Below are 25,199 nucleotides of genomic sequence, written 5' to 3' on the forward strand. Positions count from 1 at the left end.
CTATATAACTGTATAATTTTCAACTCTCCTGATTCTTATTTAACGTTTGATCGATCTTTTTCGCTCTCTGCTCCACGGAGCTCGTGTCGGAATTAAACAATTTAACAAATTTTTGAATAATTAGTCGCGAAGCGGGATGAGTTTTCGAGTGGCATCTCGCTTCGTTGATCAATTTATTTAAGCCGGGAGGAGAAAATGAGAATAACTTGAAAATTGAAGAGAGCGAGAGACGAGAGTGAATTAGCGATTTTTCATGAAATTCCCCGTAGAGCGAACGTAGTAGCATGGAGGTGGTATGCGTGGTATATATATCGATATATATGTATGAGATCGGGGCAGCTGCGCCGAGGCAGAGAATCCGAAGAGTACGAGTCGCGACGGCGACGACGACGACGACGACGACGACGACGGGGTTGGCCCCGCGGCAGAGAGCACGGAACAAGAGTAGCGAAGAGAGCGACTTTGCGCGCGCGTGTGCACGGATTATCCCCTTTATACTCGGTGTATATATTTCATCGTCATACGAGATCGAGTATCTCTCGTCGTTTTCTACGGAGTTTGTGTACGTTTTTTTTTTCATTCCAACCTTTGCTATACTTTTTCCTCGTTTCGATTAGTTTCGGGAGTGGAGGACGAGTGTCCTTTTGTCCTATTTCTTATATATATATATATATATATATAGACACACACACACACATATCTGTTCCTATGTACCCGATGGTGGAATACATTCTTACGTCTTTTTTCTATTATTCATTGATACACGTATAGTTGGAAAAATTGCAAACTCCAAGATGGACCATCGTCGATACAAGGCGGGGTGAACGCGATAATTCGGGAGAGTTACGATATTCTTCGAACGTGAGTGCTTCCAGTATTATTGTTAATAATATTATCGTTACTAGTTTTTTACTCATGAGTGCGAGTGCGTGTGCGCTTCGTTGGCTGAGAAGATTGATCGATCGATGCGTATATCGATCATTAATCCATGCCTCGGTATTTCGTGCCCTTTTCCCTTGAAATATTATCAACTTGTATAGAGAGGCGAAGAGTTCGTCGAACGGGATAAAATCAAGGAAGAGAGAGAGAGAGATGATTACCACAAGATGGATTGCACGGAGAGCCGCCGCGATACGACCGCGCGTCGTTATAGTTTATGCTTTTTTCTCTCCCCACTTTCTTTCTTTGTATTTATCTCTGTCACGTTCTTTTCGCTATCTCTTGCCTCGCCAAGTTCTCGGCTGAACGGGGGGGGGGGGGGGGGGGGGGGCTCTCGTAGCCGGGTTTTCCGGGCTCAGTGGCCTCTAAGGTGTCTCGTGCAACGTCAGTAGCTATATTACGAGCAGAATATTATTTTTACGAATGCTATTTTCCTCGTGCGTATATACACGCGTATCCTTGCGTAGGCCGAACGGGGCGCGGATTCAACCAAAAGTTGCAATTAATCGAAGCTCTTTGCTCGCGACGAATGAAATTTGTCGTGACGTCATCGAGAGTCCTTTTTTTTTTTTTATAAATCCGTCCAGAGGTTTTTCTCTTCTCGCGTTTCGCCCGAAATTGAGCCACTCATTTCGTACGCTTTTCAGAGCTTTTTCCCCCCAAAGCCGGAGCATGAATTATTTTCATGTGGCCGAGAAATACGAGAAAGGAAAAAGAATTGGCGGTGCGCGATGCACGAGCCGCGAACTTGGACGATGAGAAGAGACCGAGGTCAGGGGGTTTGTGGGGTGTTGGCAAACTGTCTGCTGTACTTCGCTCCGCTCCGGAGGTCGCGTGTGGACTTTTGACTTTTACGCTACATTTCCTCTACCATCGTATATATACACTGTTCATCAACCAAAATGTTTCACTCGATTATTGGGAGAGTTTCGTGTGTGCGCGTGTGCGTGACAAAAAGTCCTCCTACTCGTTCTTCAAATGTCATTCGAGTTCCGCTCGCTTTCTATTCAGGTGCGAGAATAACGAAATTGCCTTGTTCGGGTGTAACGCGCAGAGCCTTCCGCAGTTCGAAGCCTTCAAAATTATAGAATCAAAGTCTTTTTCAATGTTTCCTTCGTTTCAATCACCGATCGAGGAAAATCAAATTTGCAACCTCAATGGCACACAGTTCGTTCATGACGATGAAAATTATTATTTGAAAAATATTTTTGGAAACGTCATGGAAACGGCGGACCCGAATTTTTGCTTCCTTCATATTCTCCAGCACCGCGGTATAAGAAAACACCCCTGTAAAGGATTAAAAGGGCATCCGGTATTCGAGCAACACCCTGTATACAAGAACGACGCGAATTGAAAGAAAAAGCTTTACATATCGTAGGTTTGCGTCTATCGTTTTTTCTCCTCTAATATCTATATATAGGCGGCAGAGCGTCGATGTGATTGACCTGAAAACATGTAGGGGCGAGAGTAGGCGAGGCGAAGCTACAGACGACATTCTAATGATTCGTTATGCGTTTGCGATGGCTTAATGCGCGCCGTTGAGCGTAAAAAATTGCCGAGAGGTTGGCCGCGCTTGCAGCGCGGGCACGCAATTTTGGTAGTGATTCTCTTATCTCTCTTTGATCCTTCGCAGCGGTGGCCGGTGGTGGGTATGGCTAGTGGTCGATGCGGACGCGTGCAAGTTACGTAGAATCGTATCGTGAATGCTCACCGCCGGCGCGCGTTCACCGACACGAGAACGTATACGCACGGGAGAAGGAACTTTCGATCGCGGTCTTTTCTATACAAGCTGGACTCACCGGAGTTCCCTCTCGTCTCGTTCGCGTGTACCTCCTCGTATCAACCGTAGAAAAAGCCCGAATTTCCGAAGCGGCATAAAAAATAAACGAAATGAAGGAACGAACGAGTGGAAAGAACGTGAGATTCTTACCGATGAGGCTCGCAAGAAATTCTTTATTGGGACACACGAGATTAGAGAAAACTGAATCGTTGACGGAACAACGGTTGAAAGGTCAAAGCGTAAAGCATATTTGACCGAATCCCAAAAGTTTACGATTTCGGGATTTGGCTTGGTATAATCGCGATAGATTTCTCGATGAAAATGGAACACGTTCGATGTACGTATATATCATACCGAGGAGGCTTCCGCGTCGCGAAAAAACGGTGGCTTTTAATGCTAGCCGCGTGCATTCGCGATTAAGAGCACCATCTCGGCCATTTTTCGTACTCTCCATATTTAGAAGAGCGAAAGGTTTCGACCCCGTGTCCTTCGGAAGATTCTCCGTCGATCATCACGCGAGAAGCCCTCGTTATTGCGATCGCGCGATATTGTACGGAAAGAAATATAATAGGAAAGGTCAAAAGAATTATAATCGACGCAATCGACGACTCAACGATTCTACAAGCCCATTTTCAATTCTCCGAAAATACCAGCATTGCCCTTTGTCAGCTCATTGTCAGTCGTGTTTCTCTTAATACGAAGAGGATATATATTCGGTGTGTCGAGAGCCCGAGGCTAAACCATCACCGCGACGACCGCGTCGACGAGCCTCTTTCCCGCCTCGTCCCGGTCGCCAACGATTTCGTACTTGGTACAGGTACACTCGAGGCACACTCGACCGCCGAGACTCAGAAAAGACGTGTATACATAGAAGGAGAGGCTGAAGAAAGAAAGAAAGAAAGAAAAAGCCCCGAAGGGTCGTGATAACCCAAATCGACGAATATAAATGTGTACGCGGCCGAATACGGAAAAGAAGCATAATATCGCGCCGCGATGCTGCAACGGGGGGATGAGCCGGACGAGATTCATTTGTGCGATAGAAAAAAAAAGAAACTCCGATTCGCGTAAAAACATACCAGCTCCGCGACGCCGGGTGCTCGTATATCCATGAAAATGAGAGCGGAAGCCATCAACGAGAGTAGACTCTGCGAGAGCTCGAGCTCTCTCCTTCTCCGGCCGGTGTAAAAAAACTTGCGCTCTCTGGTAAAACGGAACCGGCGAAGCGCGTCAAAAACTCCCGTGACCGGAAGTTGCAATTTGTGAAAAACCGCGGGAATATCGATGCGGAGTATCTTTTTGCCAAGCTATCGTGTTCTTGCCCCCACCCCTCTCCTCTCGCTCAACTTTTCTCATTCGTTCTTTCGCTCTGTTTATTGTCACGATTGTGCTTGCGCACGCGGATCTTTTCCAAAAGCTATACAAAAATGTTTTTCGATAACGTTCCAAATACTTGTGCTTATCTCTCGCCGCGGTGCTGGACGACAAAATTTCGAGGAATCCAGCACTTTGTTGCATCGATCGAACGATAATCGGATTGACAAATTTTTTTCTATCTATACTCGGCCGATAGAACCGCGGCGACCGAGGGGTTATTCGATCAAAGCGAGCCTCTCGTTGAGCGCGCAGCTGCGCTTCGTTGAATCGCGGAGGCGCGATAACACGATCGTTTCTCCTCCATTCGGTGCGGAGATTTCCTCAAAAATTTAGTACCGAACGAGCGAAAATTATTTCCATACCCGCATATCTTTATTCTCCGCGGTTGGTATATATAGCGACCGATCTTCCAAACTTTGCTTCGCAGCATCGAAATGCCGAATAAGGCTTAAAACTCATGAGAGAAACAAGAACCGACGAGAGAAGAGCTCAACGGGACAACTGCCAACGAAATTGCCCTGCGAGCAAAACGCAATGGCGAGCTAAAAATTCACAGTAATTTGTGCACGGTGAGCGAGCAACGATTTTCCAAATCTTCGGAATCTCCGCGCGCGGATCCGAGCGGCGGCGGGAATGGCGGGATAGAAGAGAAAATGTAAAGCGAAGGAGGAGCCTGCTAGCTCGACGCGTACGTTTATCCACGACAAATTTCTAGTTCGCTACCCCGGGCCAAAGGTCACGTGGTTCGCCCCCGCCCACCCATCTCCCGCATTGAGGTAGCGAGCTCGAGTTTCGTGGCTCTTCTGGAATAAAAGCTTTCGTCCCCCTCGTCCTCCCTCGTAACCCGACAGCTCGCATAGCCACGCGATGCGCTCCGCGGCGTGTGGCATAGCGCGCGCTACATTTCTCTCGAGCCGATCGTTATATACCAGCTCGCCGCGTCATACGCATCAGGTATAATTTTTTTCAATCCTGGCTTAGGACACGAGATTTATGAGAATTCGTTACGGAATTTTCGTTACGAAATGGTCGCGAAACGAGGCAACATTTTTCTTTCGATTCCCCTAATTTATTAACTTTTCCTAGGCATTTGCCTCGACGCGCGCGGCGCGAGGCGAATACTCAAACCCAGACACCAAGTACACCGCAGCAGGTGGCGAGAGAGAGAGAGAGATGAGCGGAGCTTTGAGAGCTATTTCAGAATTTGTGTCAGTCGAGAGTGCGTGTTTCTGTCCCGCCGGTGCGCCCCGCGAGAGCAGAGCTTCGATCCTCCCGAATCCTCCTCGCGAGGCTCAGCCGCGCTCTCGCTTTCTCTCCTCCCCCCCTCCCAGCCCTCGCCCCTACCCCCAGGTACGTAACGGCAGCGATTGTGACCTGAAATCACACACTACCCGCGGTGGAATTTGGACATATAGCCTATCGATGTACCGGAGCGCGCAAAAAGCTTAGATCTGAGGTTGATACGCCGAGAATTTCTATAGACCGGTTTATCGAGTCTTTGACCTCGTTATGGGCACAATCACCTTGGGATGCTTTTTTTCGCCCCTATTGATTTTATGGAGTTTAAATGTCAACGCTACTCGGCCTATTTGAACCATGCAACGTAACGTCGTTATTCGCAGCAACTTGATATTATTTATGGGAGAATGATACAACGCCGCGAGAGGTGTTTCGATAAAGTTATTTTATTGAGATTATTCCCACCGCTATGCGAGTTGCTTCGATCGTCGAAAATAATTCAGCCTCCGTATTCGGTTAAACGGTGAACGGGCATGAATGAAGGCTCTCGCGTAAAGCGTTTGCGTTATTTAAAGAGAAATCGCGCTGTTTGACCCGGAAGAAAATGGAACAAAATTAGTCTGGAATACGGGCTCGGTGCGGGGGGGGGGGGGGGGGGGGGGCCCTCGATCGCACCCTCACGCAGAAACTTGACCTTCGAAAAGTTGGCTACGGCGGTGATTCGCAGGACACTGTATAATTGCATTCGTTTTCCATTTACTAATATCGAGTTTGCGTCGCGTCGGATTTTCAAATATAAGGGGCGGACGACAATTCGATGAGGAAGGGGAGCAGGTTCGCTTTCTATAGCTACGCGTTTCCGATCGGATATGAACCCAATATGCAGCGATGGCGACGCGACGACCGCGAGTGTCTAGACGTCTGATCAAATACGTTGGATTTTCTACAGAGTTTATATACGCGCGGAGAGTTAAAAGTTTTAGCGGCGGAATGAGAGACGCACGATATTTCCCAAACGTCGTCCGCCCGCTCTATCGCATATCCATTTCATATATGTATAGTACATAAGAGGGCATAAAGCGGCGAGAATAATCCACGTGAAATATCTCCATTCCCGTCCCCGTTGACCGCGCGCGAGCAGGAGCCAGGATCGATGATCCTGAATTCTATAGATTCCGTATATATATGGCAAAATTTTCATCTCGCACCACGGCTCTCTATTTGCGTTGACTTCGAAATGGGTCGGGGAGCAGGGGCTTTGCCAATATGTTTCTGTTTCTATCGAGCGGATACGAGAAGAGAGGGGGAGCGAGAATGCCAAGACCCCAAAATAAGTCACACAATTTAGTGGTACGTTATTCTCGATTACGATGTTACACGTTATACGCGCGCTGGATATAGTCGTTGAAACGAAAATCGTGCAGTGTGCGTCGCGACGACGATGGGATAAAAGATTGATGATAATAAAAATTGTCGATACCCGCGCATGCTATATATTTAAATCCCTGCTTTTGTTTTGCCTTCCTGCCATTGGAGCGACTCATCACTCTCGCTAATGCCCAGCATCATCCCTATATACCGGCGAGTGTTCGAATCGATTATGGGAGCGCGCGCGGTGCTCTCTCCCTCGCGATTTCCCGGCGATGAGGAGGGTCCCTCCGCATCATCCGCGACTCGACGGCGGAGAAGCGAGGCGAACGGATGAAAGAAAAAAAAAAAGAAAATTCCCGTAATCGGGGGGATCAAAACGATAATACACTCGAAGGGGTTTCTCGCACACGCGCGTCCACGCGGCGGGGTGATCCGACCGCGGTTGCCATTAGTAATAAAATCAAAAACATATATATGCAGCATTTTGCGATGATTTACGAGACTTCTTTTAATTAAATCCTCGAAAAAAAATCTGGCAGAATGAGTAAAAAAAATGTCTTTTCTCTTGGAACAGAATATTGGCGAACGCCGATGTTGAAGAGTTCGACTCACGATGGAAGAGACGAGCTGCAGCACCAGCAACAGCAACAGCAGTCGAGAAAAATTTCATCGTGCTGCGCCGGAGGAAGAAGAGGAAGAAGAAGAGGGAACAGGATCAACAACAGCGGTTTGCGCGTCCTCGTCGTTGATGTTTCACTCGCGCGAAAGTCCGCCTTCGCGTCGCCGTCGTCGTAACGATGAAATTTTTATCAACCCCGAAATTCACAACTGAAGAAGATAGACCAAAAATAAATGAGACTCTAAGGGCATCGAGCTGATATCGTATATTTCGTATCGAATTCGTTGGTTTCGATCTCGGGAGCACGTTTCGTCCGAAAACGCGGGAGAGCAAAGGAACAAGGAAGGGGAATAACGACGTCGCGCGTACAGAGAGAGAGAGAGAGAGAGGTTTTCCTATCCAAAGTTGGACCTGGAGAGATGAGCGATTTACAGGCTACCCTCGAGTTCTCTCTCGAGCTTTGCAAGTTCTACAATGTCGATCTTTTTCAACGCGGGTAAGTCCCCCATAACATATTTTTCCGTTCTTTACGCAATTATATATATATATATATATATATATATAACGCTTAATATTAATTCTTGCTGGTTTCGTTAACCGCAGATACTATCAGATCCGAACAGCCCTGAGGGTGTCCCCAAAATTGCCTATCAAAGTGGAAGTCGATCAATTTCGAAATCGTAAGTTGTTTTTCTCTAAACTTTCGCGATCGATTAATCGACGGCAAGAGAGTATATATATACGAATTGCTCAAATAAAACGATCGTTTTATTCGCAGACAAACGTTCGGTAGACACCGTGGAAGCTCCGGGTACGAGCAAAAGGTTTCAAATACTCTATCGAAATGAGGAAGTAACTCTGGGAACTTCGGTCCTCTTTCGCGCTCACGTTCTCGTCCACGGTCACAAAATCGAAGAGGCTCTGGCGCGAACTCACTTTAATCTCGGTGTCGAGCTATGGTTCAGCGAGCCAACGCAGCCCGGTAACATGGCCTGTGTCTCGTCCAGGTACGTTCTCCTTATTCCCGATCGATCGATGCGCGGTCTCGGATACCGAATAAAAAAGTGAGAATTGCGCCGGGCGGTGCGGCGGACATCGCGACGCTGACGAAGGCGAGAGCTCGTATACTCACGCAGTTGTGTGTTTTTCTTTTTTTTTTCAGAGCTTTGCAATTGAACTTTGTGCCAACTAAAGGATTGCACTATCATCTGCCGGTGCTCTTTGATTATTTTCATCTGGCAGCAGTTTCAATCACGATTCACGCCTGTCTCGTTGCTCTTCATCAGCCATTTGTGAAAAAGAGTATACTCCATTACGTGCAAAGCTGGTACGATAATAAAATACTATACACAAAAAATTGGTGCGTTTGCGCCTCGAGTAAAAAAAACGGATGAGGAAAAAATGTTTTTCTTCTCTCTCTCTCTCTCTCTCTTCAGCGCTCCGAGAGGCGGCAAGCCATGGATCCAATTCAAACAGCCCCAGCAGGGGAACGGGGAAGCGAATGCCGCTTTCCTCGGGAATCCGGTAAGCGCGGTACAAGTATAATAACGATTGATCGGATGAAAGATTCGCGATCCGCGGGGAGCGTTGACTCGAATGAAAATAATTTTGCAGGAACCACCGACGACTCGTTGCGTCGGTTCGGCAACGAGAATTCAGCATGCGAAGCTCGTACAACGTCAAGTGACGAAGCTGCTGCTGGCAGCTCGGGAATCGTTGCTCGCCGACCTCACGGAGCTCGCGCGTTTACTGCCGTCGTGGGAACAACGAGAGCTCGAAATAGCCGAGAGAAAGCACAAAGAAATGACGAAGCTGAGCGAGACCGAGGAGGAGATAAATATCGCCCAATTGTGCGCTCAAAATATTGTTCTTTGGAACATATTTCTCGAGGCTTTCACGAGACAGGAAAGCGTTCATCAACACTTGGCGAGGATACACCATCAAATGCGGGTATTGTTTTAATATTTCTCGCGATCGCAATCGCCCGCGATTAGTCGCGCCGCGTAATATAGTAGTATCGAAAAGAGCCAAGGATTTATATATGGTAATTCGATGACAGGTCAAGCGGTTCGCGGAGGGCTTCTTCGTGTTGGAAAATCCGCGAACATCGGCGGCCGGGTGCTACGATGCGAATTATCAGTCGTATCAGGCGGTGAGCGAGATCGCGCGACGTTCCCGTTATTTGGCGTCGTTGCCACCGTTGCCGGTGCACTGTCCCGAATTGGACGGTGATTTGCACACGTTACCGTTGATATTCGAGGACCGGTACGCCGATATGCAACAGCGACATCGTAATTCGGTGCCCGGTATGGACGACTGTAGCTGCGGAATAGCTGCGATACTCGAGTCCCGGACTCCGGCGAGCGTTTGGTCACCGCGAAGCGAGGGCGCGGCCCAGGAATTGGCGGGAATTATAGGACCGTTGCGAGCAGCCGGGCGACTCGATATCGTGCCCTCTTCGTTACCGGCGCGTCACAGCAAATCCCTCGATCAATTGGGCCCGGAATTGGCACCGAGCCAACCGAGAACCCTGCCGAAAACTCTACCGCGCTCAGCCTCCACTCAACTATTTCTTCCACCGCAGAGAAATTGCGTTTTGCCGTCCAGCAATAAAGGGAATCGCGCCGGCGGTGGTGCGAGATCGGCTCCGGTTGCCCTCAAAGCGGCTTCCCGGCAAACCGGCAGCACCGTCGTCGCCGCCGCCGCCGCCGCCGCCGCTTCGAGCCTCCACCTCTTTCCACCGGGACACCAACAGGCTTGCTCCGCACCGAATCCCTCCTCGATAAACTCCGGGATGCCAGTCGCCACCCTGCCTCGTGCCAAATCCAGCCAGATCCTCGTGCCTCGTCATCAAAATCCGCACTCGGCTCACAGAGGACGCCGCGGTAACGTCGAGAACAACGGGGAAGAATCGACCTCGATCGGTTCGTTACTCGCCGCCATGTTTCCCGAACTGCCGCCCAGTGGACATTTCCCCGGTTACCGAGCGGCGGCACCCTCCGACCCCAGCAGAGATGGAAAATTAGGGGATATCGCGAGGTCTCTCGATACCAGCAGAAGAACCGGAGCTCCGATTTCTCGACGAAATATTCCGGGGCATCGGCAAAACGAGTACGCCGGCAAATGTTCCAACGGCATCGCCGACAATCACGACTCTTCCCTCCGTACCGCGACTCTCGATCGCGTTACTTATCGGGCAGGAAACGCGAGGAAACAGGCCAACATCAATAACAACCACCACCATCATCACCACCAACACCACCACCATCACCACCACCCAAACAACAATAACAACAACAACAACAACAATAATAATAATAATAACAAGTGTCAGAGCAACAATTTGGAATGTAGAAGATATCACAGCCTGGGCAAAGCTATGAGCAATTTGTTGCTGGCTCAGCAGCCGTTGAACGGTTGTTGCTCGGAGGAGAATCCTTTCGAAGAGAGATCCGGCACCAACGGCATTCCCCTTGAGACTTTTTTTTATCGAGCGAGCAACGGTAGCCGTACGGGTACGAGCGGGGCTAGAACTTCGAGAGACGAGAGACCCGCGAGGCCGAAAAGTACGGAGAGACTGTTGGAGGCGATCGCTGCCGAGAGGAGCGATTTGTTCTCCCACGAAATTTACACCGGACGCGAAAAAAATCCTCGACGCTCCCATCATCGGGCGGACAAAAGATCCGTCGATTCGTTACCTCGGGAACCCGTTTACGAAATAATCGCTCTGAATAAGATGATCGATCCACCGAGATCGGGGGAAGCTGCACGGGAGCAGGAGACCAGGATACGGAGGGATCAGCGCTCCGGCCAGCACCAGGGACGCAGACCTCATTCGGCTCCGGCGATGGAAGAGGATCCCGCCGGGGCCGCGAGCCTCCGACAACCGCAAACCGCTACCGGCAACGATCGCGCCAGAAAAAATTCCAGACAATCGAAAGAACCGGAAGTCCGATATCGCCCCCCCGCTCCGAGCGGAAAAAGTGTCCTTCGCGTGGAGAACAACAATAAAATAATCGTAAAGATCGACGAGCCAACGCCGGATAGCAAAGTTTCCCCGGTCTCCGAGGATTCGAGCAAAACGGAAATAAGCCAAAGCGGAAACAAGCAGAGACTCAGATGCGCGAGCGTTCCCGTCGAACAAAACAAAATCGTTGTTCCGAGAAGCGCCGTATCCCTGCCTTGCATGCCGATCCGCGACAGCAAGGACACTCTCGTCGGTGAAGAGCCCGGAGAACTCGTTATCGATCCCCCGAGTCCGCCGTCGTGTTCCCGGCCGAGCAGCCCGGCCACCAGTACCAGCTCCGGTAACCTGACTTCCGAGTGCTCCGGCTGGGTCAGCAGCGGCGACACCTCTAGTTCCGAGCAGAGAAGAGCCGCTGCCAGACTCTCCGGGGAACAATTGAGACAGAAATTGGCGAAAATCGGACCGAGAAAAGAGGCTAAAGCTGCGTCGTGCTCGGTTCAACAAACGAGCGTCGTCGAACATTCTTACGAAGAGGTTCGATTGCCTCCCCCGAAAATGTTCCAAGACGAGCCGCCGCCCCCGGAAGAATTTCGCGATCCGGCGCCCGCTGCTCAAATGCTCGATAATCCTCTCTACCACGTTTACGAAACTGTCAAACGTGCCAAAAGTCCCAAACAAAATAAAACCGCCCCCTGCAGTCCTCAGCGTAATCGCGACTCCGGGGATACCGCCAGAAACGATGATAACGTTTACGGACCGAGAGACCTGTGCCTCGATTGCTATCAGGAAGGCAAAGAGTTGTTGCAATCCACTCAGGACGACCACGCTAATTTTAAAAAATGCAAGGACGAATTTAAACGGCAAATGAGCTTCTCCGGTAGGATCTACAGGTGTGGAAGGTTATTAAGTTTCTGTCGAGTTCTTTTTTCTTCTCCATCGCGGGACCACCGCGAGTTTCTAATTTCGTCGCTTCGAAAAATTATCTCATTCCTCGGTGCGATTGCGCGAGAACGATTTTCCAATCCGGCGAACTAGAAACTCGCCTCAAGGAATTTTTCCACTTTTGTGACCGGCCAACGGTCTTCCGAGGGGAAAAAAAAAAAACTCTCGATTCAATGAAATTTGTCAACCCTGTTAAAAGTGTCGCGAATGCTTGGCTGGAATCAATTGTGAGAAAATTCTTGCTCCGGCCCGCCTTTTGTTTTTTCTCAACTTCGCACTAATATTTCATTCTTGTACGTTTATTCGTTGGCGTCGACGATCGAAACTATGTTGTTGGAACACATAAAAAAAAAAAAATAGCGATTATCCAACGCTCGCCTCGACCCTTCCGTACTTTTCCATCAGCGAAGAGTACCGTCTATTCTCGCCCGAAGGAGCTCATCTTATAATATGCGTTCACGGTTTGGATGGAAACGCGGCGGATTTGCGTCTCGTTAAAACCTATCTCGAGCTTGGCCTGGCCGGTGCTCACCTTGATTTTCTCATGTCCGAAAGGAATCAGGTACGAAATCAGTTTTTTTTTTTTTTTTTTTTTTTTTTTTGCAGAATCGCGAGCAACAAACAAAAACCTTTTTATCGACGCCGCGCAACGTATACGCGCCGCGTTTATCGTTTTTTTCATTGATTATAAATTACGTTTCCACGACGCAGGGCGATACTTTTTCCGATTTCGACAAGATGACGGATCGCCTGGTTGCCGAAATTTTGCATCACATCGAGACTTCCGGCTTGAATCCTACGAAAGTGAGTTTTATCGGACACTCGTTGGGAACGATAATAATTCGTAGCGCGTTAACGAGGCCCGCGTTGAGGCCGCTCTTGCCGCGACTTCATACGTTCCTTAGTTTAAGCGGACCGCATTTAGGCACACTTTACAATACGAGCGGGCTCGTCAATGCAGGTAAGCGAACGACAACGAATCCGCTGTCGCGTCCCGCCCGATTGCTTGCCTCTGTAGCGTCTCTTTTTATGATAATTAATTTCAGGCATGTGGTTCATGCAAAAGTGGAAAAAGTCCGGTTCCCTTCTCCAACTCGCGATGAAGGACGCGACGGAGGTCAGACGATCCTTCATGTTCCGTTTGAGCCAAAGAAGCAATCTCCAGAGATTCAAGCACGTGCTGCTGTGCGGTAGCGCTCAGGATCGATACGTTCCTCTTCATTCCGCAAGAATCGAACTCTGCAAAGCTGCCGTTCGGGATCCGAGCGATCAAGGTAATAATAACAAATCGGCAGCCGCAGCATAGGCGGCCATTGTCCGTGATCGTTGAAATAATCGTTGTTATTATCATCATTAGGGGCAGCTTATCGGGAAATGGTTCACAATATCCTGTATCCGATAATGTCCGCGTCGGGTGTGAGCCTCGTCCGTTACGACGTGCATCACGCACTCCCGCCAACGGCGAACGCTCTCATAGGGAGAGCAGCTCACATCGCGGTTCTCGATTCGGAGCTCTTCATCGAAAAGTTCCTTCTGGTCGCTGGCCTCAAGTACTTCAGATAAGAAACATTTGAAGGGAGGATGAGGCGGCACGTGTGGACACGAGCGAAAATAATGTGATATGACGTCGATTCTCCCCTGTCGACTAAAAATATCAATATTTCCGTTAACCCTCGCGTTCCTTCAACACCGTGCGAGTGCGAGGGAGGAGAAGCGCTAAAAAATGGGGCCTATTGCGACGAGGAGGAAAAGGAGAACGAAAAAAAAATTCAAACAAACAAAAAACGAAAAACATCGCGGGGCCATTGCTCGATTTTTATAATTGTGCTTAAACTACTTGTCGTTCTAGAGTGTGTGTGTGTGTGTGTGTGTGCACGCGCGCGTGTGTGTTTCGAAACTCGTAGAAGAGTTGGAAAGACGCAGAGGAAAGGGGAGAGAGATTTTTGATGATGATGATGATGATGATGATGAAAAGTCGGTCCGAAAATCAGGGTAACGCGACATAATTCAGCGGGGAATAAATGAAAAAATAAAAATACACACGAATAAACTCTGGTTAGTTCAATTCTCGTAAGATTGTTATTTAAAAGGCGTCGACGAACCAAACAAAAAAAAAGAAAAAAATCAATCGAACCGGAACCGTCGGCCTAAGTAAAAAACGAAGAATCTTTTATTAGTTTTGCCAAAACGCAACGTCGTCCGCGTGTGTGCCAGATTTTCTTTTTATCGTCTCGATCTAACGATGCGTGTATATACGCGTATGAAAAATATTCATTAAAGTTAATTATAAATCAATTTTCCTAAATTAAAAACTCTTATTATCGCGATAAATTGAAATACCGATAACTCGCTTACGGACAAAGAAACAACAACCAACGACTGAGTCATTTTTAACCAATATCCATCGCTGTCACGTAATAAAAGAGACATGCAACTATGAAAAAATAAATCAACAAAATGATGTTGACCGTCGAAGACCGCCGCCGCGTTGGAACGGTCCTCTCTCCTCGCTCCGCGTAGACTTCCGTTCGATCATTTCTGCCAAAAAATTATCGTTTCGCGATAAGTCGTTTTCAAACATGACGAAGCTTCGCATGGGTCTTCGAGGCCCATGCAGTCCGGTGTTCGGGGGTCAATTATCGAGAAAGAGAGAAACGTTGCTGCGGATTGTGCTGAATGCGAGTAAAAAAAAATATAACGATTAAGCGCGCCGTGGAGTAAATTAGGAAAGTTACGAAACGTATGTCAATTGTTCCCTTGGGGTAAATGTCGTGAGCGTGATAGAATGTTCGATTATTATTAATTATTGTAATTGCGAGTGAAAGCGATTTGAATACGCGCGATCCGTTGTTGAGGGGAGGCGCGAAAATTTTCAGGATTTTATAGGCTCGGAGGGTGAAAGAGACAAAGTATACCGAAAAAAATCACTTTTTTTCTTCCCACGTTAGGCCCGCGCTGTCGCTTCAGTGCGACGTTCGCACTACACGCTCACTCCCACGCGCAAGCATGTACACTGGTTTAAAATAGGCTGCGTATACTTGTTGAAAGATTAATCGGCTCGTGGTTCAAAGGAAAGAAGATTTTTTTCAATTTTGCATTGGTAGGAAAAAATCTGTTTTCTTCGTCAGCCTGCGAGACAAAACAAAACACAAGAATTCTTCGTGGATATATTTATACGGTGTGAACAAATAGTGTTTGAGGCTATTATTACGAAGAGATTAAAGGAAAAAAAAAAAAAAAAAAATCCCTCCAAATAGATATCTCAATTGCTCAGAAGAATTTTTTCGTTACGCGCGAGAGTACTGCGGTTCGCTGAGAGTTTCCAGAGAGCATTGCGGAAGAGTTGAATTATTTAAAATAAAACTCACCGAGACAAGTAGACGCGTAAATTTTTCGTATTGAAAGAAATAAATTAGATCGCGCTAAAGAGTCGAGAAAAAATTCACAAACGGTCGCAAGTACAGTCTCCGGAGTCCGGATCTTCAATGGCCAAAAATCGTTCTGTCGCCCTGCCGTAGAATTAGGAAAAAAAAAAAAATTAAAACAACGTCACCCGAATTAAAGAGCATCAGGAATTAATCCCCGGATTGTGCACAAAATCAATTTATTCCCAATGAATTCAATATTCGTAAATTATTGAACAAACGTGTTCGATAACAATAATGTACGAAAAAGGCCAAAAAACGATCCGGATTTTTCTCCGTTTTTCGCTTATCTCCGATATTTCATATATTATATATACATACATATATATAAATATGCATAAACACAGACTCGAATAATTGATGAATTTTTTCCACCGTCGTCCTATCGTTTGCTCAAAAAAGGGGGTACGGAAAATATACAACTAATTATTGCGTTATCTTGTAAAATTTGTGCGCAAATTCAAGTCCAGTCGGTGAGCAAGCGTTAACTTTTCAGGAATGTCCTTGTGTGAAACACGTAATTCGAAAAAAATGGTTTTATCAGAGGACTTGAAACGAGCAAGGCACAAATAGTTATTTTCTATAGTAAATAGCCGAACGTGTCGTACGATGAGACTTTGCGATCCGAAAAAAGCAAAAAAAACACACGCATACGAACGTCCGAGCGAGAAAGAAAAGGTTTTTAAAAAACTGGAAAGCGCGCGAGGCGAAAACAAATGTATGAGGAGCGCCGCGGAGTTGCGGCGGCGTCAGGGTATTCGCCGAGCGAACCCTGCCGGGAAAGAGCCACTTTCAGGCGGTGACAAGTTGAAACACCAAAGATTAACAAAATTAAACGATAAATCATTGAAGAATGATGATACGAATGCGATACAAATGATTTTAAATAAAAAATTCCATAAACGGAGGTTTGCAGCGGTTACAAAAAATGTATACATTATACATAATTATATATAGGTGTATATGTATATATGTATAAACAAATGATTCTATCAATATATATACATATATATATATATATATATACATATATATGTGTGTGAAATAGATTAATAAAACAAATCGTAATTATTATTAATTACATCAAAAAGAATTTCGATTAATCCGATTTTCGGTTTTCCTCTCCCTCTTCCGCCGTCCAGCTCTTTCCATTTTACACGGCCGAATTGTTGAAACCTTTTGTGGCGGAAATGAATGCGAGAATGAATGAGATTTTTTTCATGATCCATATTATTTGCCAAGTCGTTGTTACAGGATCTTGAAAATTTTCGAGTACAACGTCAATCGTGTTAGAAAAAAAATGTAATAATTTATTTTCTTGCATTCGCGCTTGGTTTATACGATTCCGACAAAAACAAGCCCTCGCGACATTTGGTGGGCGCGTGTTCGTTGCGAGATTTTGAAAAAGAAAAAGAAATAGAAAAAATATGAATAGGAAAAGCCCCGCCCCGTGGCTAAAAGTGTTCCTTCCGTGAGCCGCCCGTTGCCCGTCGATCAAAAGAGTTCCGCGGAAGTTGGAGAGTTAAAAAAAAGATTCGCTAGGAAATGTATCTGAAAAAGGTGGTAAAAACAATTTTTCAAGCTCTTTTTTGTCGGTTTGCAAATCTGTTTGCAACGAATAAAAAGAAAAAAAAAAAAAAAAAAAAAAAATTAGCGGAACGTCGCAATCATAACGAAAAACATCGCCGCCGGATTGATTTGTTTTTTTTGCGTTTAAGACAAATCCGTATCGAGTATTTTCGTTTATTTTCAACGTCCTCCGAGCTCGCCCCGCTCGTCCGTGTAACGCCCCTCGGAGGTATTGCCGTATCGGTGATTTTTGTTGGCTCCGTTCCTCGAATTCGTACGCGGCTGTCCGTTGCTCCGAGCCCTGTTGAGATACGAATATTCCCGGGCATTCTCCAGGCCCGCTATGACGCACGCACCGAGGGCGCTCCTGTTGAGATTCATCGGCGAGGCGTCGTACCACTCGTTGCTCTCAGGATCGTAACACTCCACGTAAGCGATTGGCTCCGAACCTCCATTGCACGCAAAATCCACCGTATCATCATATTGGTCATATTATAGGAAAAGTTTTCGTTATAAATGTACTGCTATACCGTTGAAGCCTCCGACGACGAAAATCATGTCGTCCAGCACGACCGTTGCAAAGTTACTGCGCGGACAACACATCTCCGAAATACTGTGCCAAACGTCCTGATGCGGGCTGTAACGTTCGCCTATAGGAATATTGAAATATAAAGCGTGTAAAAATAGGGCGCGAGGACGAATGGAATGAAAATGAAGGACCTGAGGAGAGTCTGGTCGTCCCGTCGAAGCCTCCGAGGGCGTAGAGGCTGTTTCTAAAAGCGACGAGAGAAACTCCGGTACGGGGATCGGACATCGATCGAATGTAACTCCACTGATTGGCCTCGACGTCGAAAACCTCGGCAGAGGAAAAAACTTGGATCCCGTTGAAGCCTCCGACGATGTAAATTTTGTCGTTGAGAGAAGCTGCACCGGCGTCCGAGCGTTGGGTGTGCATCGACGGTATCATTTCCCATTGATTTCTCTGGGGATCGTAACGTTCCCCGGAGCTCATTCTCGTTCGTCCGTTGAATCCCCCGAGGGCGTAAATCATTCCGGCTTTTACATATTTTCATACTTTTTACTTTGTACCGCTCGAATCGAGTTTTAAATGTCGGGATGTTGCTTCGTTTACCGTGAGTACAAACGCTGACGTAACAACGGGCGTGATACATGCAGGCTCTTTCGCGCCAATCCTTGCTCACCGGATCGAAGCAACGTACCGTGTTAAAGTGCTCGTTTCCGTTGAAACCACCGATTATGTAAATGAGATTGTTCAATGCGCACATCCCGTGATAGGAGCGCGGAGTCGAGTCGGTGTTTGACGACAAAAACCACTTGTCCGCCCTGCGCGCGGCAATAATTTTTCCATATATACGTATACAGCGCGGTAACTGGGAAATACATAATGCGAATTTGAGGATATACCTCGTGTCGTAAATTTCGACGAAACTGGTCGGTGACTCGGCGATCCACCCGCCAACGGCGAACAATATTTCGTACGGGATTCTCGGTCTGGTCAGCGGATTTCTCAGATCAATTTCGTTCGGACCGATCGAAGCTTTTTTCTGTCGGTGTTCCTGATCGGCGAGATACGAATTTGCCGGAAAAAGTATTTTTTTATGACACTCGTCGTTATCGCTGATGCACTTCCACGCGAGTACGTTGTGGGTAAAATATTTGTAACTCATCAGGCCGAATCTGACGCACTCGAGGAGTCGCACCAAATGACTCTCGCGCTCTTTCGGTCCGGCCTCGATCCAGCTTTTCACAGCTTCGAAAACGGTCTCTTCGTTCCTCACGTTCAGCTCGTCGTCCCGCAGTATCGTTGCCAGCTCCTCTCCCTCCAAATCCTTGAATTCTTCGCTCTCGTTAACAATTTGCTTCAAATTGTGACAAATGAACTTGCGCCCTCTTTCCGCGAGATCACGACAAAAGTAGTGGCGAGCGAATTTGAAAATTCCTGCAAATATTTTGGATCTCGTAAAGATTTTCATTTCAATTTAACTTTTCGATCGAAGCTTTGTTTTCATTACCCAGACAGTTATCGGGCCGGAGCTCTTGAAGCAAAAATCTACAGCAGAGCTGTACGACTCCCAGAACCTCGAATTGATCGGCAACCGGCAAAAGTTGTTCAACGTTTTCAGCCGTCACTTTGCAAGTACCGGTGTACGCGTAATCGAGTATGAGGCGAAAAATATCGGCGCTTACGGTGCTTATCGACACTTCGTTTATTTCGCTCTTTCCACCTTTCAAGCAACTCGTAAATAACGCTTTGAAATAGGGACTCACGGCTGAGAGAATAACGCGATGCACCGGAAACACTTGGTCCATCCCGCATCTCACCGCTCCATCGCAAAGTTGCTGATTTGCCCTGGAATCGCGAATCCCCCTCTCTCTGTCATCGCGTGTATAGGAGCTAAAAATTGTTGTAGCACACACTTATTGAAAGGAGCGTACCTGAGTTCCGACCAGACGGAGGGAAATTCGACAAGAGCATAATTGGACGGGGAACAGATGCATTTCCTTGACCTCGCGTTCTGTTTTCTCCTCGCGCTTGGCTGTTTCACTCTCGAACCGTTGACGGCGGTCGTTGTTGTTGTCGTCGTCTGTGACGTTGTCGTAACGCGATTGCGCGATATTTTTTTCACTTTAATACGACAACCAGGACCGCTCGTACAGTCCATTATCCCAAGACGCGCGACTCTCTGTTTTCTCGATGCTGTACCGGTTTTATCGAGAGAGGATCGATCGTTCATGCCCGAATAAGCACCGCTGCCGGTGCGCACGATATCGCCTCAAAGATACTACGAACGAGATTCTCCTCTCGTCGCCATGACAGACGAAGTACGATAAAAAACACAAGCTTTGCGTCGCTTTTTGACAGCCGTCAGTCATGACGACGACGACGACGACCGACGACGATGACTGACACGACATTTGTATAGCGGGTGTGTGGCCGCCGTATGTAATCTCTCCGTTGATACATAGAATAAGAACTTTCCCCATGGTCGGAAAACCGTCGCGCTGGCAAAGCGGCTAACGCTTTTACCGAGCGTGTGTATATATACGTTGTTCGAATGTGAAAAAATCGAAATTCTTGGCCGATCGTTCGCCTCCTAATTTCCGGATCCGTTCATCCGCGTCTTCGCCCTTTCTGCTGCGATCAAATTTTACAAATACATCGATCGATGCTATACGTTAGGCGCGCGCGTGACCGGCGTCGTAAAATGCGGCGGCGGCGGCGGCGGCGGCGACGGCGGCAGCAGGAAAAGAGAGAGAGAGAGAGAGAGAGAGCGGAAGGACGGGAATCGATATTCGAGTGTATATAGGAGGGAAGAGCGGGTGGGTGGACGGGTGAAGAATCATCCCTAGCAGGCTGGCTCGTGCGGCTCGGTGGTTGTCCGCTCATATTATTATTGTTGAAAGCAGAGCACACCGGGTTGTAGCCAAGCAGCGTGACAGCCACACCTTAGGCTCACGAAAATCATTTCCCCCGTATTTCGGGCTAAATCCCCTCGCGGCCTCGAGAATTCTCGAGCGAAAAAAAACGAAGCTTTTACAAGGCCCGAGTCGAGGGAGGAGAGGTAGGCCGAAACCCGCCCTTCTCCGAGTCCTCTCCGCCCTTCGAACCGCGACGCAAGGTCGATTCACTTTCGTTTGGCCATTCCCCCGCGGCTCTCGTTGCCTCTCGTTGCGCGCCTCTCGTCGTTTCGGGATCAACGGACTACCGAAAGAAGCGAACCGCGGATAAAAATAATCGTAGAGGTAAAAATAAAGTGACGCAAACCCCCCGTTCTCGATCAGACCAGATCGGTCGAGTGTCAAAAAAAAACGAACAATTTTCTCACAATGGAACGTTGCTGATTGCAGGGAATAAAAAACAAAAAAAACGAGACGAGTGGTTTTTTGATAGTTGATAAAAAGGTAAAAAAAATATTAAAGATGGAATTAACCGGACGAGTGGCCCTGGTAACGGGAGCGGCTTCCGGTATCGGGAGTACATACACGGAGGAATTACTGAATCACGGAGCCAAGGTAAGAAAATTCAATATGAAATTTGGGTGACGAATGCGTTAAAAAAAAAAAACGAAATTGTTCAGGTTTCAATATGTGACATCAACGGGGTCGAGGGTGAGAAATTGGCGAACTCGCTCGCCGCGAAACACGGAAAAGATAGAGTGATATTCTGTCAATGCGACGTGACCGACTACCCTCAGTTCGAAGGTACGTGCGGATGCCTGAATTCAGAACTATATCATTTCCATTACGAAAACGAATGAAATTGTTGCGATAATTTTGTACCTCGATCCGTCGCGCAGAATCATTTCGTACGACCATCGCTGTGTTTGGCCACATCGACATAGTCATCAACAATGCTGGAATAATGAACGACCGGTTTTGGGAGCTCGAAGTCGACGTCAATCTGGTATGGTATATATTATTAGCAATCGTCGAACGCGATTCAAACAAAATTGGCAATTGTTTTATGTTCGCGTGTGGTTTTTTCAGAACGGTGTGATAAGAGGCATGTTGTTGGCTCAACGATTCTTGAGCGCCGAACGAGGCGGTAGGGGCGGAGTGGTCGTTAATACCGGAAGCAACGTTGGTATAACGCCCTACGTGAGTTTGCCTATTTATTCGGCAACGAAAAGCGCGATAGTCAGTCTCACGAGGGCATTCGGGGTGAGCGTTCCGACCTCTTGCGCGTTTATATATAGCGAAGGAAACTTTTGAAAATACAATTAATTTTTCGTCCGTGTTGTTCTCCGTGCAGGATGATTACCACGTTAATTTGACGGGTCTGAGGGTGATGGCGCTCTGTCCAAACGTCACGTGCTCCCAAGGTGACGTAGCTCCCACGACTCTGCTCTCGCCGCTCTACGAGGATGCTTGGCACAGCGACACAGCTTCCTACGTTCCACAAAAACCTGAACACGTCGGCAAAGCCCTCATCCACGTATTGCGCACCGGTCGCAGCGGAAGCGTCTGGCTCGTCGAGAACGGCTTGCAACCCCGCGAACTCGTATTTCCGTAGCAATGACGATAATTCGCGCCCCTCATTTCGTTTCGAGCCAATATTTTTTTTTATTTCACTTCTTGTACCAGCACCGAATGTCAACTTGCTTATTTTCTTTACTCGAAATTCCATAATCTTGATATTTACGCAATCGCGATTAAAATATTTTCCATTTTTCCTCCTCCTCCTCCTCCTCCTCCTCGTTTTTCAAGGATAACAGCTTGGTGGAATCATGGAAGAAACGACCTGTAGAAAATACGCATGTAATCAATCGCGCGGTCCTTCCGGAAACGCACAATTCCTCGCTTTGAGATATATTAATAAACAAAATTTTTAATGACTTTTTAATCCCCCGAAGCGAAGAGTGTTAACGCATTAACGCTGCGTAGTGCTTCAGGGGCTTAATTTAATCGCTGATTAAATTCACGCGTCGCTCTTATCACCGTAAACTAATTAGTGATTTATCATCGATCAACTTCATCCTCACCATCGAACTAATTATCAACGTTCTATAAAAATTTCATGTAAAACCTTTGTAATACATATTATATACGATTTTAGATATACAATTTTTAACACAAAGCCGACTATTGTGAATTTACATTTTTTATATACGCGCTACTACACTTTCCGTCGACGATCAATCCTCTTACATAAGGATGCGGTAAATAAATTATTTATTCGACCAATATTTCAACGTGTCTGTGTCTGCGAATTAATAAAACGCCTAGCTCTTTGAAAATCTATTCTTTTACAGTGGAATATTATTTGATTTTATTTATTTACTGCAATTATGTATTTCGGTTGCGGTTGATGATCTTTTTTTTCCCCAATCATCATCCGCGGCTGCGCGTCTCGCCCCCATTGTATAAAAACAAACGAAAAAACACTGCTCCGAGCAGCTCCGAGTCCGAAAATCTTTGGAAATTTCTAACCTCGTTGTCACCATGAATAAATGATTTGAAATAACCTTTCTTCTAACTTTTCATATATACGGACGAAAAATTTGAAGTATATCCGAAATGCTCAATAGAATTTGTCGACGTTCGATCAGTCTCGTTGGACCGGTGAATAAAGTTTCCGGATCGACCGATCGAATCGGATGTTGCTCGCAAAAAGATTTTTGGTCCTGGTCGGGGAAGAAAAAAAATGATAAAGATAAATTAAAAGTAATAAAACCTCGGCAAATGATCTGGTGAGTGTTTCATTTGAAATTCATTGACTAAATTTTATTTCGTCCCGTTTTACAATTTTCATATCACTTGGAATCGCGGACGGTTGCGCAATAATTGTGAATCACACTATGCGCAGCGATGCCAAGGACGGAGAGACGATTGATCCCGAGTGCAAAGTGGCCATCGTTTTGGGCGGATCATCCGGGATGGGGCTGAGTGCAGCTGATTCTCTTCTTTATTACGGTGCTCGAGTAAGATTCGAGCGATTGCGAAATTCATAAGAACAAACTCGTTGTTGAAATAAATGAACCGATTCTCTCATCCCTGCTAATGAAAGATAGTGATATTGGCCGACGAGGATCCATTGGAGGGAAAAAATGCTGCCCAAAACTTGTGTGATTTCTATGGAAAAAATCGAGCACGATTTTTTCGTTGCGATCTACGGAGTTTTTGCCAACTAGAAGGTTTGTTGCCTCATTTCGAAAATCCATGTACATCGCGGTGTATTGCTTTAACGAATTAGGCGTCTTCGAGGAGGCGGTCTGCAAGTACAAGAAGGTCGATGTGCTCTTCAGCAATCTCGATAGGAGTAATTCACGTGTTTATTCGTCGCGAGTTAGAAATTGCAATCAAGTATCCAACGTCCCTGAGATCGATGACACCAAACTGGTATCCAATGAAATTTATCCTTCCGGCAAATTTATCCTTTCGAACAAAAACATTAAGAAACATTAATTGTATTTTTCAAGAGCAATACGGCGAGAGCGATAAAAGCTGGAGTAAAGTACATGGGATCTCGTGAAAACGATAAAAGTGGGGGAATAATAATAAATGGCGCGACCATCATCGGTTTCATGGGATGGCCGGAAGATCCTATGCCAATTTATTGCTTCAACAAGGAACCAGTCGCCGAAACGACCATGGATTCAGCTGTAATGGAATATTTGTTGGATATGAGCAAAATTTTGACAAATTTTTAATTCCTACATTCTATGAAATCTGTCCTCGCATAATTTCCGGGAATTTAATTTTTTTTATAGAAAATTTATGCTCCGGAGAAAACGGGAGTTAGGATAGTTGCACTTTTAAGATCGCAGAGGCCATTCTCGGAAATTGGTTTACCCGATTTTCCAAATTCTGGTGCAGATGAAAGGTGCAACGATCATTCGCCATTGATGAGCTTCGACGACGAGCCACCACCGTGCGAATAACAAATAATTCCATTATTTAATGTTCAATTATTGGCCGGCTATTATAATTGATGGTTTCATTCGTATGCGCAGAGAATCTCGAATCGGTAAAGCTTTGATCCACGTAATGTCACGAGCCTCGACGGGAACGACGTGGCTTTCCGAACCAGCCCCGTGCATTCGCGAAATCCCATGGCAAATTCATTTTCCACCTCGACACGGCGAGAGCGTGGATCCTCGAATTTATGAAAAGCAAAAACAGGTCAGAAGGTTTTAATCGAGTTGTAAATATAGAATTTCATTAGCGAGTTTCGTCAATTCAAAATACGATTAAATTTGTCGCTGATGAATGATTAACAACGAGAAAAATGATATTTTCTCTTGCACAGAATTACGCGATGGCTTTTAAACCCATTGTTACCGCATCTTCCACCAGTTGCAACGCAAATTGTCCCCAGCGGATGGAGTATAAAAAAAAATGAGAGAGGGCAAGTTATTTTAGTCGGATTAATCGGGCTCAGTATTTATCAAACGATAAAAAATCGTAACAAATGAGCCACATTTTATTGAACAAGGATTGGCGGAATTGGTG

At 46.6% G+C, this 25,199-nt stretch overlaps 4 protein-coding genes across 8 annotated transcripts; 3 read left to right on the forward strand and 1 right to left on the reverse strand.

The window, feature by feature from the left end:
* The first annotated feature begins 280 nt into the window (after window positions 1-280).
* LOC122418041 (uncharacterized) lies at window positions 281-16,059 on the forward strand. 3 transcript variants are annotated; one of them, XM_043432041.1, is made up of 13 exons: window positions 281-562; window positions 772-861; window positions 7,278-7,818; window positions 7,926-8,002; window positions 8,101-8,329; window positions 8,485-8,649; window positions 8,759-8,846; window positions 8,937-9,272; window positions 9,382-12,179; window positions 12,592-12,793; window positions 12,943-13,192; window positions 13,278-13,505; window positions 13,589-16,059. In XM_043432041.1, the coding sequence occupies exons 3-13, from the start codon at window positions 7,742-7,744 to the stop codon at window positions 13,792-13,794; spliced, it is 4,656 nt and encodes a 1,551-aa protein (XP_043287976.1). In that variant the 5' UTR covers window positions 281-562; window positions 772-861; window positions 7,278-7,741; the 3' UTR covers window positions 13,795-16,059. The 3 variants fall into 3 exon arrangements, with proteins under 3 accessions (XP_043287976.1, XP_043287974.1, XP_043287975.1); XM_043432039.1 differs by having other exon boundaries at window positions 282-562; window positions 9,382-12,188; XM_043432040.1 differs by lacking the exons at window positions 281-562; window positions 772-861 and adding an exon at window positions 6,487-6,682 and having other exon boundaries at window positions 9,382-12,188.
* A 629-nt stretch (window positions 16,060-16,688) lies between these two features.
* LOC122417688 (kelch-like protein 10) lies at window positions 16,689-20,368 on the reverse strand. 2 transcript variants are annotated; one of them, XM_043431442.1, is made up of 7 exons: window positions 19,683-20,368; window positions 19,259-19,596; window positions 18,651-19,185; window positions 18,358-18,569; window positions 17,946-18,281; window positions 17,756-17,875; window positions 16,689-17,674 (listed from the first exon to the last, which is right to left on the reverse strand). In XM_043431442.1, exons 1-7 carry the CDS (start codon window positions 19,979-19,981, stop codon window positions 17,406-17,408), a joined length of 2,109 nt encoding a protein of 702 aa, XP_043287377.1. In that variant the 5' UTR covers window positions 19,982-20,368; the 3' UTR covers window positions 16,689-17,405. The 2 variants fall into 2 exon arrangements, with proteins under 2 accessions (XP_043287377.1, XP_043287376.1); XM_043431441.1 differs by having other exon boundaries at window positions 18,358-19,185.
* Window positions 20,369-20,578: 210 nt separating this feature from the next.
* On the forward strand, window positions 20,579-22,933 carry LOC122417690 (15-hydroxyprostaglandin dehydrogenase [NAD(+)]-like). 2 transcript variants are annotated; one of them, XM_043431447.1, is made up of 6 exons: window positions 20,580-20,990; window positions 21,096-21,260; window positions 21,326-21,449; window positions 21,545-21,651; window positions 21,735-21,908; window positions 22,000-22,933. In XM_043431447.1, the coding sequence occupies exons 2-6, from the start codon at window positions 21,168-21,170 to the stop codon at window positions 22,258-22,260; spliced, it is 759 nt and encodes a 252-aa protein (XP_043287382.1). In that variant the 5' UTR covers window positions 20,580-20,990; window positions 21,096-21,167; the 3' UTR covers window positions 22,261-22,933. The 2 variants fall into 2 exon arrangements, with proteins under 2 accessions (XP_043287383.1, XP_043287382.1); XM_043431448.1 differs by having other exon boundaries at window positions 20,579-21,260.
* A 612-nt stretch (window positions 22,934-23,545) lies between these two features.
* On the forward strand, window positions 23,546-25,179 carry LOC122418370 (15-hydroxyprostaglandin dehydrogenase [NAD(+)]-like). Its single transcript, XM_043432526.1, has 7 exons — window positions 23,546-23,668; window positions 23,755-23,881; window positions 23,941-24,086; window positions 24,167-24,349; window positions 24,458-24,585; window positions 24,701-24,869; window positions 24,997-25,179. The coding sequence occupies exons 1-7, from the start codon at window positions 23,546-23,548 to the stop codon at window positions 25,087-25,089; spliced, it is 969 nt and encodes a 322-aa protein (XP_043288461.1). The 3' UTR covers window positions 25,090-25,179.
* The last annotated feature ends 20 nt before the right edge of the window (window positions 25,180-25,199 follow it).

Source organism: Venturia canescens, chromosome 11 (genome assembly GCF_019457755.1).
Source record: "Venturia canescens isolate UGA chromosome 11, ASM1945775v1, whole genome shotgun sequence".
Classification (NCBI taxonomy): Eukaryota; Metazoa; Arthropoda; class Insecta; order Hymenoptera; family Ichneumonidae; genus Venturia; species Venturia canescens.

Excerpts from the sequence above, each read along its gene's own strand:
- LOC122418041 (XM_043432039.1), top strand. The coding sequence starts at position 7,742 with ATGAGCGATTTACAGGCTACCCTCGAGTTCTCTCTCGAGCTTTGCAAG. Across the intron at positions 7,819-7,925 it reads GTCGATCTTTTTCAACGCGG|ATACTATCAGATCCGAACAG; the intron begins GTAAGTCCCCCA and ends CGTTAACCGCAG. Across the intron at positions 8,847-8,936 it reads CCGCTTTCCTCGGGAATCCG|GAACCACCGACGACTCGTTG; the intron begins GTAAGCGCGGTA and ends ATAATTTTGCAG.
- LOC122417688 (XM_043431441.1), bottom strand. The coding sequence starts at position 19,981 with ATGAACGATCGATCCTCTCTCGATAAAACCGGTACAGCATCGAGAAAA. Across the intron at positions 19,597-19,682 it reads TCCGTCTGGTCGGAACTCAG|GGCAAATCAGCAACTTTGCG; the intron begins GTACGCTCCTTT and ends TCGCGATTCCAG. Across the intron at positions 17,876-17,945 it reads GACGACCAGACTCTCCTCAG|GCGAACGTTACAGCCCGCAT; the intron begins GTCCTTCATTTT and ends ATATTCCTATAG.
- LOC122417690 (XM_043431448.1), top strand. The coding sequence starts at position 21,168 with ATGGAATTAACCGGACGAGTGGCCCTGGTAACGGGAGCGGCTTCCGGT. Across the intron at positions 21,261-21,325 it reads TACTGAATCACGGAGCCAAG|GTTTCAATATGTGACATCAA; the intron begins GTAAGAAAATTC and ends GAAATTGTTCAG. Across the intron at positions 21,450-21,544 it reads CGACTACCCTCAGTTCGAAG|AATCATTTCGTACGACCATC; the intron begins GTACGTGCGGAT and ends TCCGTCGCGCAG.
- LOC122418370 (XM_043432526.1), top strand. The coding sequence starts at position 23,546 with ATGCGCAGCGATGCCAAGGACGGAGAGACGATTGATCCCGAGTGCAAA. Across the intron at positions 23,669-23,754 it reads TTCTTTATTACGGTGCTCGA|ATAGTGATATTGGCCGACGA; the intron begins GTAAGATTCGAG and ends TGCTAATGAAAG. Across the intron at positions 24,870-24,996 it reads TTTATGAAAAGCAAAAACAG|AATTACGCGATGGCTTTTAA; the intron begins GTCAGAAGGTTT and ends TCTCTTGCACAG.